The sequence below is a fragment of the Dreissena polymorpha genome, chromosome 13, assembly GCF_020536995.1.
Source record: "Dreissena polymorpha isolate Duluth1 chromosome 13, UMN_Dpol_1.0, whole genome shotgun sequence".
Lineage (NCBI taxonomy): Eukaryota > Metazoa > Mollusca > Bivalvia > Myida > Dreissenidae > Dreissena > Dreissena polymorpha.
Genome location: NC_068367.1, coordinates 44,494,919 through 44,512,468, shown reverse-complemented (window position 1 = coordinate 44,512,468; position 17,550 = coordinate 44,494,919). Strand labels below are relative to the sequence as shown.

The 17,550-nt window shown below is 40.2% G+C and overlaps 2 protein-coding genes across 5 annotated transcripts in view; one reads left to right on the top strand and one right to left on the bottom strand.

The window, feature by feature from the left end:
* The window catches only part of LOC127856468 (DNA mismatch repair protein Mlh1-like), a 118,240-nt gene extending 117,661 nt beyond the window's left edge, over positions 1-579 (bottom strand). The window contains exon 1 of the mRNA XM_052392685.1: positions 445-579. The gene's annotated coding sequence lies outside the window, so the exon portion shown is untranslated. The remainder of the gene's footprint in view (positions 1-444) is intronic.
* Positions 580-756: 177 nt separating this feature from the next.
* LOC127856467 (cilia- and flagella-associated protein 221-like) overlaps positions 757-17,550 on the top strand; it is a 36,143-nt gene continuing 19,349 nt past the window's right edge. For all 4 annotated transcript variants that reach the window (XM_052392684.1, XM_052392683.1, XM_052392682.1 and 1 more), the window contains exons 1-8: positions 757-1,046; positions 2,359-2,546; positions 3,254-3,349; positions 10,145-10,245; positions 12,524-12,627; positions 13,741-13,897; positions 14,895-15,045; positions 15,687-15,798. In XM_052392684.1, the coding sequence (XP_052248644.1) occupies positions 908-1,046; positions 2,359-2,546; positions 3,254-3,349; positions 10,145-10,245; positions 12,524-12,627; positions 13,741-13,897; positions 14,895-15,045; positions 15,687-15,798 (1,048 nt within the window). In that variant the 5' untranslated portion in view covers positions 757-907. The remainder of the gene's footprint in view (positions 1,047-2,358; positions 2,547-3,253; positions 3,350-10,144; positions 10,246-12,523; positions 12,628-13,740; positions 13,898-14,894; positions 15,046-15,686; positions 15,799-17,550) is intronic.

Genomic DNA, 17,550 nt, shown 5'->3' with positions numbered 1-17,550 from the left:
CATTATTAATATTGTTTAACTTCAACAGTCAATAATAGTTATTTAAATGTATCAACCTTGATTATAATAACTGCTTAAACCACATTGGCTTCTCTTATAATCTATATAATTAAACAGCAATCATCAGAATCTTGACACTACTTCATCTCTAGAAAGTAGGATATTTTTTATTTTCAATAGGCTTCTTTAGTTATCAAATACAGTATTATAAAAACGTTAACAGTAAAAATGCACATGTACTATTAGTTCTTCAGCTTACAAATTAAACAAATCTTTAAAATCAAGACCATACCAAATATCTTGATTAAAGTTAGTCTGCTAAAGATAATATGATAGTGGTGTGTAACCTAAAATAAATTGCACAACTTGTAAACTGATTATTTTATACACACAAAACCAATACCATCGCAAACAAAACAAATTGTTTTAATGATAACTCATCACCTAAGTTTATTTATTTGAATGACATCCAGATTCAGTGTAATAAAGTTAAATCTTGTTAACAATATTTTCATAACGCGCCCGCGCTAACTTCTTTAAGTAAAATAGAGGGTATTAAAGGTACGCAACTCCTTGTCGTTATAGAAACTCAATAAAAGTAGTTTCATACATTTTACTTATAGTATGTCCAGAACAAAGCAATTATTTGTCAATAATTGCTTTATTTGCCTACCTTTAATCACCCAAATACAATTTGTTTGGCATAAGTGGAAAATTTAAGAAACAAATCGGTTTCTAATAAGGCACTATATTCTCCATGTTTACCTTCAAAATTCGGTAAACAATATGGCGGCTCACCTGAAGTGAATTTAATGATTCGCACAGAATGTGAAAAATTAACATGCCTTGAATTTGTTTTTATGAATAATGTTAAATGATATTGTTGTTTGAGGACTAACACTACAAAATGCCTGCTGTTGACACAATATCCAGGGGTCCAATAGGCCATCAAGGCCGGATGGACAATTCTGGACTGCTTGTTGAAACGATGCAGTATGAAGAACCCAGAAAATCACAGCATGTCCCTAACCATTTATTGGAAACAAGTGAGTGGATGAATGTTAAATAAATACAGGGTGGTATGGATTCAATTATTTAATAGTTGGTTCAGTAGTTCCCTTTTAATTTATATAGAGTTGAAGTGTGTATTACCAGTGCAAATTATTACAGTTGTAGCCCGCAACACAGTAGTCTTGCGGTACTTGAGGAATATTCACTTGCGTCTAGAGACCATCTTCATATATCTGATAGATAATTTAAAGGACAATCATATTTAACTTAACTTTATTGGACAATTGTCTTTTTATGATGAAAATCCTTCAATATTAACTGCCGTAGAAACTAAACCAACACCACTGTCTGCCTTGTTGTATATTTTTTCGCCCGGTAGATTCTCAATAAATAGGTTAAACAGCACCAATATTAAATTAAACATGAATAATTAAAGCTCTGACATAGTTTTCAAAGGAACTATTAATAACTATATAACAATTTAAATATAATATTTGAAATTTAAGACATCCAATAAAATAAATAGCACAGTTATTTTAAAGCACTGTCTGATTTTTTCGTTTCCACAATTAATAGTAACTGAACTATGAAAATTCAAATATTGTTAAAGTCTGAGTTTTACAACATTTTATTACCAAAAAACGATTCCAACCTGTAGCGAGAGATGTTTTCTGTCAGATTTAACAAGTAGGTCACGCAGGTTTTTTATAAACAAAATTCAGAAGGCGCTAATGAAATACCTTAAGTCAACCTGACCCGAGAGTTAAGCGGATTTGAGTATTCTTTGTAGCTAATTTATAGAAATTGTCAAATAATGTTTCATTATATATGTAAATAATGTGCATTGTAGGCTTTCAAATGTATCAACTTTTAACCTATTGCATGAGAAAAGATATGGTAAATTGTCTGAACTGTTAAAATTTTACAATATTTAATTGTACTTTCTTCAAAGTTTTTAGGGCATACATGTACATCAATATTTACTTAGTTTTTTACATGGATATAATGACTTTTTAAACAAAAATTTAATAATCTTACATCAACAAGAAATTATGTGTTTTAATAGATATTACTTTTTAGAAAAATGCCAGTATTTTGTAAAAATATGGGTTTAAAAGCAATTTTCAATACCCTCTTCTTGCTAAGCTCCAGGCATACAGAAATAAATCAGTGCAATAATCAGTACAGGTGTTCATCAGAAAATGTGTTTGATATATCCAATCTGGCTGGCAGAGCCTCTGATATATTATATAACACTTTACTTTATCATTATGATTTATTGATGTAGCATACAAATGATCAGATATGCCATATAACATAATTTTCATTGCCATTCATTTATTCCAGAAATCTACACAAAGATTGCCCAGAATTCCATGGTTATGGCTAAGCCATCTGTGATACACTTCGGAGGATTTGAAGTGGACAAAAAACAAACTATAGGGCTCAGCATTGTAAATGTTTCAACAGAAGTGATAAGAATGCATATAGTTCCACCACAGACAAAGTATTTCTACATAAAATATACAAAGAATGTAAGATTTTTTTACAAATATGTTCAAGATTACATAAACTATGTTTTGTTTTGTATTAAAATCAATAAGTTTAAAAGAAAATACACATGTATGCTTAAACATTATTAATTTATAATTTCAAGTCTATATTGACTGTTTAATACACTTGTTTGGATTGTTATGCATTTGTGGAAATGCAACGTTTTTATGCTATGATAGTAAACTGGTGAAATTTCCCCTATTAGATTCATTAATGACTGAATTTGAAATAGTCCAACTTTTACTATCCCCTTGCTTAAGAATTTATCTCTTTGTGTTTTTTTTTGTTAATCAATGTCGTTCATTTCCAAGTGTCATGTTTGGCTGTGTTGGGTGGCACCATGGTTACAGTCTCCTGTTCAGCTTGGTACCTCTGTCTTCAGAACTTTCGGTTACCTCACCCTTAGATCATGGTAATAGGAAACCCATACAACTCCCATACATGCATAGGGAGCAAGCATTTAGAGGAATCTGTACTCAGGGGCTAGAGGTAATAATGCACCCCTTGATCCCATTGTGTTCCTGTTGTTGAACATATGGGGAATTTCCATTAGTACCAACTCGTCATCCCCCCTATTTTCTGTCAAGAATACTGCCAGTTGGTCTGCTGGTTTGGGTCAGTTACTTCACTGCCTAAGTGGCAGTAGCCTTGTCCAGTAAATCAACTATCATGGTTGTTGTGTTTTTAGGAGCGGCTAGTTCCTGGATTGACTCTTGAATGTACTTTGGAATTTACACCGGACGAATGGAGATATTACTACGACTGCATTAGAATAAACTGCCCGGTAAGTATATCTTATTCAGGGGTAGAAACTGACTTTTTACAATTGGTTTCCTGCATGGGCAACCATTTTTAGTATTTTGGTTGCAAGCTAAAGAGTAACAAGCCCAGTACCATGTGCACATTGTGACATGTGTGTCTAATACTTTTTAAAAAAAGATAGATAATTTAACAACAACAACTGATGTAAAACACGTCCAATGCCTTATGTCTTATAATGATAATGTAAAACACGTCCAATGCCTTATGTCTTATAATGATATAGTGAGTCTTAATTGAGTCATTTCCAAGGCTTTAATAAATAAATTAATATTATTCAACTGATTATTGATCCACAGTTGCCAATTTTTATTCAATGTTTAATTGCACCGAATTGGTTCAATCTTTTAAAACCTAGTTGCCCAGCCTGACGACCAACATTTTAAATTAAATTTATTTACCCAGGCCAAAATCTACTTGCCCCGGGCTAATAGCAAACCACTAATTTCCATCCCTGTTATAAGCTTAACTATTGCCTGAATAGTCTAAGCTATACTATACTCACCCAAATGTCGGTGTAAGGGTCTAAGGCCGTGTAATGTTCTAGTTAAGGTAAACCTGCAACATCTCCATGTCACTGTGTCTATGACTGGTATTCATTGTGATTTTGGTCATTGTGTGCAATCATTGGCAATTGCAATTACATAAGACATAATCATTACATAATTACATAAGACATGACATAATTACGGAAGACATTACATCATTACATAAGACACATATTTCTCACTGTAAAATATCTAATTCCTATCTTATATCTTGTATAATTAAGTAGAATTTTCCCATTATTTATGTCACATGATCTATATGTAAAGTTGGCAGGTTGGGTCGTCACGTTTTCCCCATCTGTGCAGGTTTGCTGGTGATGGTAGCAGGTCATAGACTGACCTGAGCAGGAAACTGATGCGCAGAGGTTCGCTACGCCAGATATCCGCCCATGTCATCTTCTTTCCTGTAGTCTGCCACTTTGTCCAAGCACCCTGGCACCCCATTGCCACTGCCCTTATGCCTCGATCTTCTTCTTCGGCCAGACGTACCTCTGCCTGGACCATCTCCCTCCTTGTCCTACTGTCCGCCTTCTTCCAACTCCTCGTCTCTGCAGAGCCCAGACCTTGTGTTCCCACTGCCGTTGTTCCCACAATGTCTTTGTGTCGCAGGCGGCTCTCGGCTTGCGCTACAGCCTGGCTAGCGGACCACTTTCTTCCCGTCCTGGTCTCAACACCTGCTCTTCGGACCATGTCATCCCTTGAATCCTTCAGCGTCATGACAAGTCTGGCCTTTGCCACCTTGTACTCCTCCACCAACGAACTCAATGGGAGCTGTAGTTGATTTGATCGTTCATAGAATCCAATGTTGCTGAAGCTGGGTGGTACGCCAAGCCACTTTCGCAAATGCCTACTAATGGTTCTCTCCAGTCCTTCCACCACTGTTGTTGCCACCTCATAAAGCATCAGTGGCCACATCAGTCGTGGGAGAAGTTCATTCTGGAATAACCAGGCCTTGAATTTGCCAGGTAGTCCGCTTTTGTCAATCTGCTTCAGCCCTTCAGTGAGCTGGTTCTTGATGCGCTTGATGTTGTTCCCATCTTGGAGTGTAGCATCATACCACTTCCCAAGGCATTTAATGGGGCTGTCCATTATCGATGGTATGTCCTCACCTTGCACTGTCAGATTGAATTTCTTGGTTGGTTGGCCTTTCCTGATAACAAGTGCTCTGGACTTTCTGGGTTTGAACCTCATTCTGGACCAAGTTGCTGCCTCTTCTAGGGCCGAAAGCATCCACCTTGCTTGAATGTGGGTCTTTGCTGTCAGAGTGAGGTCATCCATGAATCCCTTAACTGGAGGTAGGTAGATTCCTGTTGCTGCTTTTGGACCACGTGTCTCTCTCTTCGCCGCATTGATGATGAGGTTCATACCCATCACAAACAGGACCACAGAGATTGTGCATCCTGTGACAATGCCTTTCTCCAAGCTTTGCCATGCTGTTGTCTTGTCTCCCACAGCAAAGCGTAGCTTAATGCCTCTGTAGTAGTCTTTTACCAGGTTACAAACGTGTTCTGGTACATGATACTGCTCAAGTGCCTTCTCAATCAACTTGTGGGGTATTGATCCATAAGCGTTGTCAAGGTCTAGCCACACTACAGTCAGGTCATCATGGTTCACTCGTGCCTCCCGGATCACTTGGCTGAGAACACTGGTATGCTCGACGCAGCCTGAAAATCCGGGAACTGCACCCTTCTGATTTGACGTATCAACGTAGTTGTTGTCAGTAAGGAACGTTGTCAGTCGCTTGGCTAGGACTGCAAAGAATATCTTCCCCTCTACGTTGAGCAGAGAAATGGTCCGGAACTGACCAATATCCTTCGAGTCCTTCTCCTTTTGGGCGAATATTCCCTCCGCTCTCTTCCAGCAATCCGGGATTTTGCCCTTTCTCCAAATAACTCTAAGTAGGGTCCATAGTTTCTGAAGAATGCCAGGGCACATCTTATAGACACGATAAGGAATGCCATTCGGGCCTGGGGCTGAGCCTGTCCTCGCTTTCTTCACTACGTGCTGTACCTCAGACAATGATGGCTCCTTTGTGTCCAAAGGAGTTTCTGGTGGGTCTTCTGGTTCTAGCCTTGAACAGTCACCCAGTGGAACCTCCCGTGAAGGATCACTGTGGACATTGCGTAAGTGCTGTTCTATGTCCTCCATACTGCTCTCTAATGTTCCTGATCGTTCGTTGTCAATGATGTCTTTGGAGAACTGGTATGGATTCTGGATGAATCTAGCTCTCTGTCTCTCCCTCTTCCTTTTCCTCTGTCTTGTTTGCTCAGCCTTGTTGAGAGTGCTCAGTTTCTCTCGTAAAGTGCTTCGTAACTGTCTTCTGCTGATGATTGGGGCTGGCTTCTCTGGCTTCTTCTCAGCCAAGCCAAACCTCTCTTTGCTTACAGTATAGATGAGGCCCGTCATTGCTCTTATCTTTCGGTCAGCTGGACCCTGGAGGGTTGTTTCCAGTATAGCGGAGACGTCTCGATCTAGCTCCTGCCACGCTCGCTGGTCTGTCGTCTTGGTCCATGCTATTCGCGGGCGCCTCTTCTCATCATCTCCCGGAGCTGTTTGTACTTGTGGTGCTGGTTCTGCATGTGCTGGAGTGTCATCGTCCAGTGGGGGAAGCAAATCAAGAAGAGGGTCATGGTCGTCCTCTTCCTGCTGCCTGCCCTGGGTGTTTGAAACCAGATTCTCAGAAGCGTAGAGGTTCCTTGTTCTATGGGATTCTTCCCGACTTGGATCCTCCAACGTCTCACCAGGTGTACCACCTGAGCGTTGCGTCTGGGTGTCTAATTTCCCACAATCAGTCCTGGCTTGATGTATCCGCAGTCCCCTTAGATTCTTGCAGATCTTGTCACATTTGCCACACTTCACTACTGCTACTTCTCCGGTCAATGTCCGTTGTATAAGCATAGTCGTCATTGGTGTATCCGTCCTTGTGAGTCTCTCATCCTCCCCCCCTCTCGGAAGACTCTGGGGGTTTTCTTCTGTGTGTGAGTCTGTAGCTGATTTTGTGGTTGTTCCTTCACAGGATCTGCATTCCGGGCTGCCAACCCGTCGTGCCCTTCCCAGGCTTTCCTGGTGGTCATCTGTCTTTCCAGCGTCACCGTTCTATTCTCGGTTGTCATCCAGTCTTTCCTAGAAGTCATTGGTAAACCAGATGTGGAATGAGATGTAAACAGTCGTTAAACTGCTGGACTACTGACATCCTCAGTCGAGAGCCACTGATCACTGAATGTGTCGACCCATTAATCTCGATACATTCTCCTGGTGGTGGGTCCGCAGGGGTTGATCAATCCCCTACGTGTCAGTAGACGGCTGCCAGCTCCTCTCTTCTGTCCTCAGCCAAAGCCATCTCGATGCTCTCTCCGCTGCATCCCCAAGTCTGTTGACCGCTCGCTTTCTGTCTCTTCCTGTCAGGCCAAGTGCAGTGAAAAGTCTCCAGAGAGACTTTGACGGAAAGCCTCGGATGCCGACCTCCACTGAGAATAGCCACGTGTGCCACCCCTTCTCTTTGAATTCCCTCTGCAGATCAGCATATTTTGCTGTTTTCCTCTCCATCGCCTCATCACAGCGCGACTCCCAAGGAACTGTGAGTTCAACCATCACCAGACACGTGTCCTTTGCCGACCAGATCACCATGTCGGGGTGTTGTGTTGTCTGGACTACACTTGGGAAAACCAGCCTGCGTTTCAGGTCAACAACCATCTCCCATGACTGCGCACGATCTAGGATCGATGCTGCTTGCGCCTGCTGCTTCTTGATGGTTTCCCCTTCCTTTACAAACTGCATCTTCCTGGTCTCTTTCACAGTCCTCTTCTTTCGCCTCTCATTTTCCACTATGTCTGCCAGTTCTTGGAGGACCTTGTCGTGTCTCCACCTGTATCTTCCTTGTGTAAGGGCTGTCTGGCAAGATGATAGTGTATGTTCTAGCGTGCCTATCTTTCCGCAAAGATGGCAGATTGGGTCGTCACGTTTTCCCCATCTGTGCAGGTTTGCTGGTGAAGGTAGCAGGTCATAGACTGACCTGAGCAGGAAACTGATGTGCAGAGGTTCGCTACGCCAGATATCCGCCCATGTCATCTTCTTTCCTGTAGTCTGCCACTTTGTCCAAGCACCCTGGCACCTCATTGCCACTGCCCTTATGCCTCGATCTTCTTCTTCGGCCAGACGTACCTCTGCCTGGACCATCTCCCTCCTTGTCCTACTGTCCGCCTTCTTCCAACTCCTCGTCTCTGCAGAGCCCAGACCTTGTGTTCTCACTGCCGTTGTTCCCACAATGTCTTTGTGTCGCAGGCGGCTCTCGGCTTGCGCTACAGCCTGGCTAGCGGACCACTTTCTTCCCGTCCTGGTCTCAACACCTGCTCTTCGGACCATGTCATCCCTTGAATCCTTCAGCGTCATGACAAGTCTGGCCTTTGCCACCTTGTACTCCTCCACCAACGAACTCAATGGGAGCTGTAGTTGATTTGATCGTCCATAGAGTCCAATGTTGCTGAAGCTGGGTGGTACGCCAAGCCACTTTCGCAAATGCCTACTAATGGTTCTCTCCAGTCCTTCCACCACTGTTGTTGCCACCTCATAAAGCATCAGTGGCCACATCAGTCGTGGGAGAAGTTCATTCTGGAATAACCAGGCCTTGAATTTGCCAGGTAGTCCGCTTTTGTCAATCTGCTTCAGCCCTTCAGTGAGCTGGTTCTTGATGCGCTTGATGTTGTTCCCATCTTGGAGTGTAGCATCATACCACTTCCCAAGGCATTTAATGGGGCTGTCCATTATCGATGGTATGTCCTCACCTTGCACTGTCAGATTGGATTTCTTGGTTGGTTGGCCTTTCCTGATAACAAGTGCTCTGGACTTTCTGGGTTTGAACCTCATTCTGGACCAAGTTGCTGCCTCTTCTAGGGCCGAAAGCATCCACCTTGCTTGAATGTGGGTCTTTGCTGTCAGAGTGAGGTCATCCATGAATCCCTTAACTGGAGGTAGGTAGATTCCTGTTGCTGCTTTTGGACCACGTGTCTCTCTCTTCGCCGCATTGATGATGAGGTTCATACCCATCACAAACAGGACCACAGAGATTGTGCATCCTGTGACAATGCCTTTCTCCAAGCTTTGCCATGCTGTTGTCTTGTCTCCCACAGCAAAGCGTAGCTTAATGCCTCTGTAGTAGTCTTTTACCAGGTTACAAATGTGTTCTGGTACATGATACTGCTCAAGTGCCTTCTCAATCAACTTGTGGGGTATTGATCAATAAGCGTTGTCAAGGTCTAGCCACACTACAGTCAGGTCAACATGGTTCACTCGTGCCTCCCGGATCACTTGGCTGAGAACACTGGTATGCTCGACGCAGCCTGAAAATCCGGGAACTCCACCCTTCTGAATTGACGTATCAACCTAGTTGTTGTCAGTAAGGAACGTTGTCAGTCGCTTGGCTAGGACTGCAAAGAATATCTTCCCCTCTAGGTTGAGCAGAGAAATGGTCCGGAACGGACCAATATCCTTCGAGTCCTTCTCCTTTTGGGCGAATATTCCCTCCGCTCTCTTCCAGCAATCCGGGATTTTGCCCTTTCTCCAAATAACTCTAAGTAGGGTCCATAGTTTCCGAAAAATGCCAGGGCACATCTTATAGACACGATAAGGAATGCCATTCGGGCCTGGGGCTGAGCCTGTCCTCGCTTTCTTCACTACGTGCTGTACCTCAGACAATGATGGCTCTTTTGTGTCCAAAGGAGTTTCTGGTGGGTCTTCTGGTTCTAGCCTTGAACAGTCACCCAGTGGATCCTCCCGTGAAGGATTACTGTGGACATTGCGTAAGTGCTGTTCTATGTCCTCCATACTGCTCTCTAATGTTCCTGATCGTTCGTTGTCAAGGATGTCTTTGGAGAACTGGTATGGATTCTGGATGAATCTAGCTCTCTGTCTCTCCCTCTTCCTTTTCCTCTGTCTTGTTTGCTCAGCCTTGTTGAGAGTGCTCAGTTTCTCTCGTAAAGTGCTTCGTAACTGTTGGAGTCCTACTTTCTCTTCTTCCTTGGCTTTTCTATACTGCCTCATTGAAGATAACAAATATGGCGTGCTCTTATTTGTTAAATATGCAGGTGTGTGTGTCATTTATCATTGAAAAATTAAGAAACAAGTTTATTCTTTGGATAGACATATGTCACATAATGTGTTCTGTGACACACGTTATTCTTTGTTTTAAATTCTAATTATATTTCTGATCACTTTAGGGAGAAGAGAACTTGGTGATTCCTATCCATGCCTACCCTGTGATGAGCACAAAGGACTTCCCTCAGCTCTTCAACTTTCCACCTGTACCAGTAGGGCACAAGTAAGACCATGTACCCAGTGGGAAAACCCTGCCTACAATCCTTACTGTTTCAATTACCTGTTTGGTTTAAACTTTTTTATTTTAACTCGATTGCAACAAAAGTCTAGTGGTTATTGACATACCCACAAGTCAGTTTCCTGGGTAGAACCAGTACCTGCTACCCACAAGTCAGTTTCCTGGGTAGAACCAGTACCTGCTGTCTTTTGGGTAGTCTAAAGAATGCTCCCTCAGTGCGGGATGGAACCCTTGACATCCAAGTTGCTAGGCAGACACAATATCCTCTATTCCACGGCGACCTCTTAGTTACTTATTTTGCGTATTATATTAGCCCTCAAAAGCCAGAAGTGGGATGGAAATAAACAGGGGCTTACTAGCCAATGGACGCTAAAGTATGTAGTTGGCCTATATATTTTATAAGAGAACACATACATTTTCTGCACAAAAAGTATTGCAATAATTAAATCTAAATGAAGGTGCAAGCGGCCTTCGTGGCTCTTATGCTTATAATACATTCTAACTCTCAAAGGACAATATTTGAGTTGCAAAGTCAACTTTTGTTGAGTTTACATGACATTACCTTGAGAACTATCAAACCAGACTTCCTGAAAAACATTGCTCCAAAAGACAAGACCAACAAATTTTGAGTTGGTGCAATATTTATAAGGGAAGAATTGGTCAATGCAACCTGCTGGGGGATTGTTAAAGTCTAAATTCTGAATGAATATCTGAGCAATTCAAAACAGATCGATTATATTTATTTCATTTTCCTATACTTCATTGCGTTCATTTTTATATAAATAAAAAAGTTGTAATAGTTTTGAGGTCACCTGATCGTGTCACCTGTAACAACATCATCAATGCGTTTTTATTACATGACCAATTTTAAACAACTATGATTCAAGAAAAGCATGATGCATGCAAGACGCGTGGTGGGTGTAACGGTAATAGCCTTAAAACTTAAGCCATAAAAGCGTAACATCTACACCAGACATGTTGACTAAAGCAATATCAATTTTGCATAATTGTATGCAATGTGTAAATTATTGTTGTTATATTTACTGGATATAGGGAAATTGTAGTTTGATAGTAATCTGATTAAATTATAAAATTATATATTTTTATGCCCCCCGGATTGATATATCAGGGGTATATTATTTTTGGCCTGTCTGTCATTCTGTCCCAAAACTTTAACCTTACAGTAAAGTTTTGCAATAACTTTAGAAATATTGAACATAGCAACTTGATATTTGGCATGCATGTGTATCTCATGGAGCTGCACATTTTGAGTGGTTAAAGGTCAAGGTCATCCTTCAAGGTCAAAGGTCAAAAATTAAAATTTTTAATATATTAAAGTTTTACAATAACTTTTGAAAGATTGAACATAGCAACTTGATATTTGGCATGCATACATGTGTATCTCATGGAGCTGCACATTTTTAGTGGTGAAAGGTTAAGGTCAAGGTCATCCTTCAAGGTCAAAGGTCAAAAATTTAAAAATTTTATATAGTAAAGGTTTACAATAACTTTTGAAAAATTGAACATAGCAACTTGATATTTGGCATGCATACATGTGTATCTCATGGAGCTGCACATTTTTAGTGGTGAAAGGTTAAGGTCAAAGTCATCCTTCAAGGTCAAAGGTCAAACATTTAAAAATTTAATATAGTAAAGGTTTGCAATAACTTTTAAATATTGAACACAGCAACTTGATATTTGACATGCTTGTGTATCTCATGGAGCTGCACATTTTGAGTGGTGAAAGGTCAAGGTCATCCTTCAGGGTCAAAGGTCAAACATTTAAAACTTTAATATAGTAAAGTTTTGCAATAACTTTTGAAATATTGAACATAGCAACTTGATATTTGGCATGCATGTGTATCTCATGGAGCTGCACATTTTGAGTGGTGAAAGGTCAAGGTCATCCTTCAAGGTCAAAGGTATAAAAAAAAAGCGGTGCGTTAGGGGGCATTGTGTTTCTGACAAACACATCTCTTGTTTTAATTTAGTGTACAGTATCATATAATTGTATGTAACATCAAGGTAAATACCAATATAGAGACAAAAATGCGCTTTATTTTATTGGTCAAGTAATTTTCATTTTGGTCCCGCAAGTTTTAGCAGGTAGTGGGACCAAATGTGTGACATGTATTTGGAGCTTTCAGGAATTCGTCAATCCATCATTTTGTAAGCTCTATAAATTTAGTAATATTAAAGTTATGTTTTTAGATACATCATGTAATTAATGATTGCATGAATTCGTTAATGTTGTGTTTTTCAGAATGACCAAGGTGTTTCCCCTGCGCTGTGAGGCCCCCATAGATTTTGAGTATCAGTTGACGTACCTTCAACCACATCAAGCATTCTCTGTCCATCCCATGACTGGTGAGTACTCCTACAATCCCTATCATGACATTCTCATAACTGATGTTTCAATTATCCCTCATATGTCTGTATTCTTTCAAGTTTCAAGATGTACCATTTTACTTTGAGATACCTTACATCATTATGCTTCTTGGTTGCGTTTATAAGCGCCCAAAGTCTGTTATTTAGGTTAATTAAAAAGTATTTTAGCAAACCTATAATTTTGTGGTGGTGCCCGCTAAACACTAGTGGTTTGTAACCTATGTAGCAAAGTTCACAAAGTCAAAAAATTTCTGGATTTTCTCATTATCCCTCGTCGATACAATCTGTCAGAAAAGTGATGTTTCTTACAAAAAAAGCCATTCTATTTGTCTGTTATGTGTACATGTAATTGTCTTTCATAAAATGAACTTGCAAAAATTTGCAGTATAGTATTAGTATTGGAAATTGTTAGAACAGACAACCAAGGGCCTCCTTGCATAGTAGTGAACTTCCTGTCAGCCTGCAAATAACACTTAAATGTGATAAGGCCGTCAGTGGTCTGTACTGTTTCTTATATAGAAACTGTATGTATAATGAATTGTTTACTAAACCTTTGCAAAAAAAATACACAGAAAGTAATTATTACTTTTATAAGTATTGCATGTATAATGTTTTAAGACTTTAAAATGAAACTAGTTGCTTGTATTCAAGGCTAATATTTATAAACTGATCTCTGTTTTTAACCCTTTCCCCCATAAGAAGCAAAGTGAAAATGGCTTTTGCAACCAGCCTAAAACCAGAACAGCCTGCGAGGTACTCGCAGTCTGTTCAGGTTTTATGCTGTTTGCTGCTCATCTGTATGTAAGGGTTGGAAATGACGCCTTTCAAACTTGAATCTAGTAAGAAATGTATTTAATTAAATGTAACTTTCTAAGGGACTACAAATGCATCAAAATAAGTATCTAAGTGGTAAATGGTTAATCGAGATTGAGCACCATATACTAAAATAATATTCCTGTCTAAATAAATCTGAGAGGCTGATCAAGCCTGGTTGAAAATAAGTCATCAGCTGCTTATATACTAGTGCTACTTTTGTGCTTCCATTGGAGAAACATCGAAAAATGTTATGCAAACTCTGTGTTGTTGTTCCAGGTATAATTCCAGCCAATGGTGAGACGGAGGTGTCAGTCACATTTTCCCCGATTGAGTTTCACACGGCGTACATGAGGGTGCAGCTGGTCATATCCCAGTTCAACTCCAGCCCAATTGTGTGCACCTTTACTGGGACTTCTCTGCCAGGACTTCTCAAGTATGTCATCTTAATAGCTTGATCTTTCTTATCGGATGTTAGACTCATCTTGTCTAAAACTCAAATGTTGGACAAGACTCTTAATAGGGAATATGGCAGCCAAATGGGCTTACTTGTGCAAAAATTTATAGAATAAAGCATAATATTTGAAGGTCTAATTACTTTAATGTTTGCCATTTCTGGATTATTTACTCTGTTGACTTGACGTCCAATGTTGAAGAAGATGGGACAAATTAAATGTATTGAGTCAATTTTTGTGATTGGGGAAGTGTGAAAAGTGTGTGATATTTAGTTTGCTTTGAACAATAGCATAAAAGTTTCTAATTACTAACATGTACAACATGCATCTGTGCATGGTTTTGTTAAGTTTTGACGAAGGTAGAGAATTTAAGTTAACTTTTACTAAATCTTCAAGGGGAAGGTGGGTGTTGTTAGTCTTTTGGTCACATAGCAATATAATTTTCCTGCCTATATATGGGTCTTTATGAAATCCCTGTCTGTATCAGTTATGCTTTATGTCAGCCATGTAACTTTTTTGTATTTCCCCCCAGGGTTATGTGTCCCAGGCTTCTAGGGTCAAGGTGACATAATAAGGTTAAATGGGACAAATTTTGATTGAATATCCCTTATTTTGTTAGGATTCCACCATACATGAAGGGATTTGCACCCATCCATAAACAAAATGTGTTGCGCATCAATGCAAATGAGCCTCGCTCTGTGAAAAGGGGGTTTGATGCATATGAGTAAAGTGTCATCCCAGTTTAGCCTGTGCAGTCCGCACAGGCTAATCAGGGAAAACACTTTCCGCTTTTATGATATTTTTCATTCAAAGAAAGTCTCTTCATAGCACAAAATCTAGTTTAGGCGGAAAGTGTCGACCTTGATTAGCCGGTGTGGACTGCACAGGCTAAATTGGGACGACCCTTTTTGCGCATGTATTTAACCCTATTTTCACAGAGGATGGCTCGAATATTTGTTCATTTGTATATTACCCCAGGGCTGAGACCCTGAAAGGCTACACGTTCATGCTGGAGGAGGCAGATGGGTCTACTGAGTCCCTGCTTGACCCGCGCAGCATCACCCCCATGGAACGGGCGAGAAAAAAGAAGAAAAAAGTCACACTTCCCGAGCCCACTAATGTGAAGACGGTAAGTCTTAATTTGTGGCTCATTTCATGTTTTTGATTATAATACTCAAATGAGCGGCGCTATTGGAGAATGCAGGCTGCACACGCCAATTAGGAAATTTCCTTTCACAGCCTTGACTTTGGTCTACAAGAGACTTTCTTTCAATGAACAAATCCGACTGTTTTTCCAAAGCGCTGCTCATTAATTTGGACATTTTTATTACATTTTGTGAAGTTGCCACTATAACCAACATTCCTTCTATACTGAAGCAACTTCTAAATGTTTGTTTTAAGATCCTAATAAAAATGTGCTTCTTATAATGTCACATATTACTTATAAATATTAACTGTAAAATGTTACAAATTGGATTGTTACATAATAGGAGATTTATACATAAGAGAGTTTCACATAGGAGATTGTTACAAATAATTTTTTTACAAATTTTTACATAGGAATGTGTTAAATATAAGATTGTTTCATAGAATATTGTTACAGATTGTTTCATATAATAAGATTGTTACATACATGTAGGATAGTGAGTAACAATGTGACCAGTACTTCAAACAACTAGACATTTCATTTGCAGTAAACTTTATCCCATGCAAATCTTCCATTACTTAACAAGAACATGTTCTTAAAAAAGTTACTTGATTGTTTGATAGGAGATTGAGTACCAAGGATTAAAGTTCTCCACCCAGCTGGACACACCCTATGCAGTGGCACAAGTGCTGAATCAGGAGCCCGGGAAAATGAGGGCTAAGGACCTTAGAGAAGGTGAGCGTGGGTGGCACGATGTACCCAAATACGCTCAAAATACACCCAAATACTCATAATTTTGACACATTATGTCATTTTTTTTTATATCATTATTATATATATATTAAGAAAAACGTATTATCTTAAGAATTAAAAATAATGATTTTCTGTTAACCCTAACCCTAAACTATCATAATATGTCACCTTATATCATCGTAAAACATGCCATAATGAGTCAAAATTATGAGTCTTTGGGTGTATTTGGGTGTATTTGGGTAAATCGTGCTGCCGGGTTAGCAGAGTGCAAAACTAATGTTACACAATTGAAAACCCTTCCAGTAAACCTTTTTGCAGTGTGCAAAGTATTTCCATATGACTTTCATTATATTGATTCTGTTCTGAGAAAAAAACAGGGCTTAATCCATGTGCTTAAAGTGTTGTCCCTGATAAGCCTGCGCAGTCTGCACTGGCTTATCAAGGACAACTCTTTCTGCTTTCTTGCAAATTTTCTTTTCAAGGAAGTATTGTTTAACACAAAAGTCGGACAATGTTGTATGTATTTATTTTGACCTTGCGGTCAAGGATAACCAATGAAAGTGCAAGCACTTATTTCCAATGGGGTCCTTTGGTTTTGCTGAAGAGACAGCAATCAGAAGAGACAGTATTGGGATACAAGGAATCCGGTTGCGATACCCTAGCTCTTTGCGAATAGATCCCTTGGTTCTTTTACGTGCTCAGTGTATAGCACCGATACACGCGAAAATTACCTGGGTTTCATACCAGTACATCTCCAGTTGGGTGGGAAACACTTGAAGCATTTCTGAAATTTCCAGTGCCCCGGACGGGATTTGAAACGGGGACCTCTGGAATGGTAGACCAGAGTGTTACCACTCGACCACCGCACCACCCGAGTCTGTTGTAACTGATTAGCCTGTGCAGACTGGACTGGCTAATCAGGAACAACACTTTATGCACATTCATTAGTCCTGTTTTCCCAGACTGACTGTATGCACATGCATCTAGTCCTGTTTTCCCAGACTGACTGTATGCACATTCATTAGTCCTGTTTTCCCAGACTGACTGTATGCACATTCATTAGTCCTGTTTTCCCAGACTGACTGTATGCATATGCATTTAGTCCTGTTTTCCCAGACTGACTGTATGCACATTAATTAGTCCTGTTTTCCCAGACTGACTGTATGCACATTCATTAGTCCTGTTTTCCCAGACTGACTGTATGCACATGCATTTAGTCCTATTTTCCCAGACTGACTGTATGCACATTCATTAGTCCTGTTTTCCCAGACTGACTGTATGCACATTCATTAGTCCTGTTTTCCCAGACTGACTGTATGCACATGCATTTAGTCCTGTTTTCCCAGACTGACTGTATGCACATGCATTTAGTCCTGTTTTCCCAGACTGACTGTATGCACATTCATTAGTCCTGTTTTCCCAGACTGACTGTATGCACATCCATTAGTCCTGTTTTCCCAGACTGACTGTATGCACATGCATTTAGTCCTGTTTTCCCAGACTGACTGTATGCACATTCATTAGTCCTGTTTTCCCAGACTGACTGTATGCACATGCATTTAGTCCTGTTTTCCCAGACTGACTGTATGCACATTCATTAGTCCTGTTTTCCCAGACTGACTGTATGCACATTCATTAGTCCTGTTTTTTCCAGACTGACTGTATGCACATGCATTTAGTCCTGTTTTCCCAGACTGAGTGTATGCACATGCATTTAGTCCTGTTTTCCCAGAC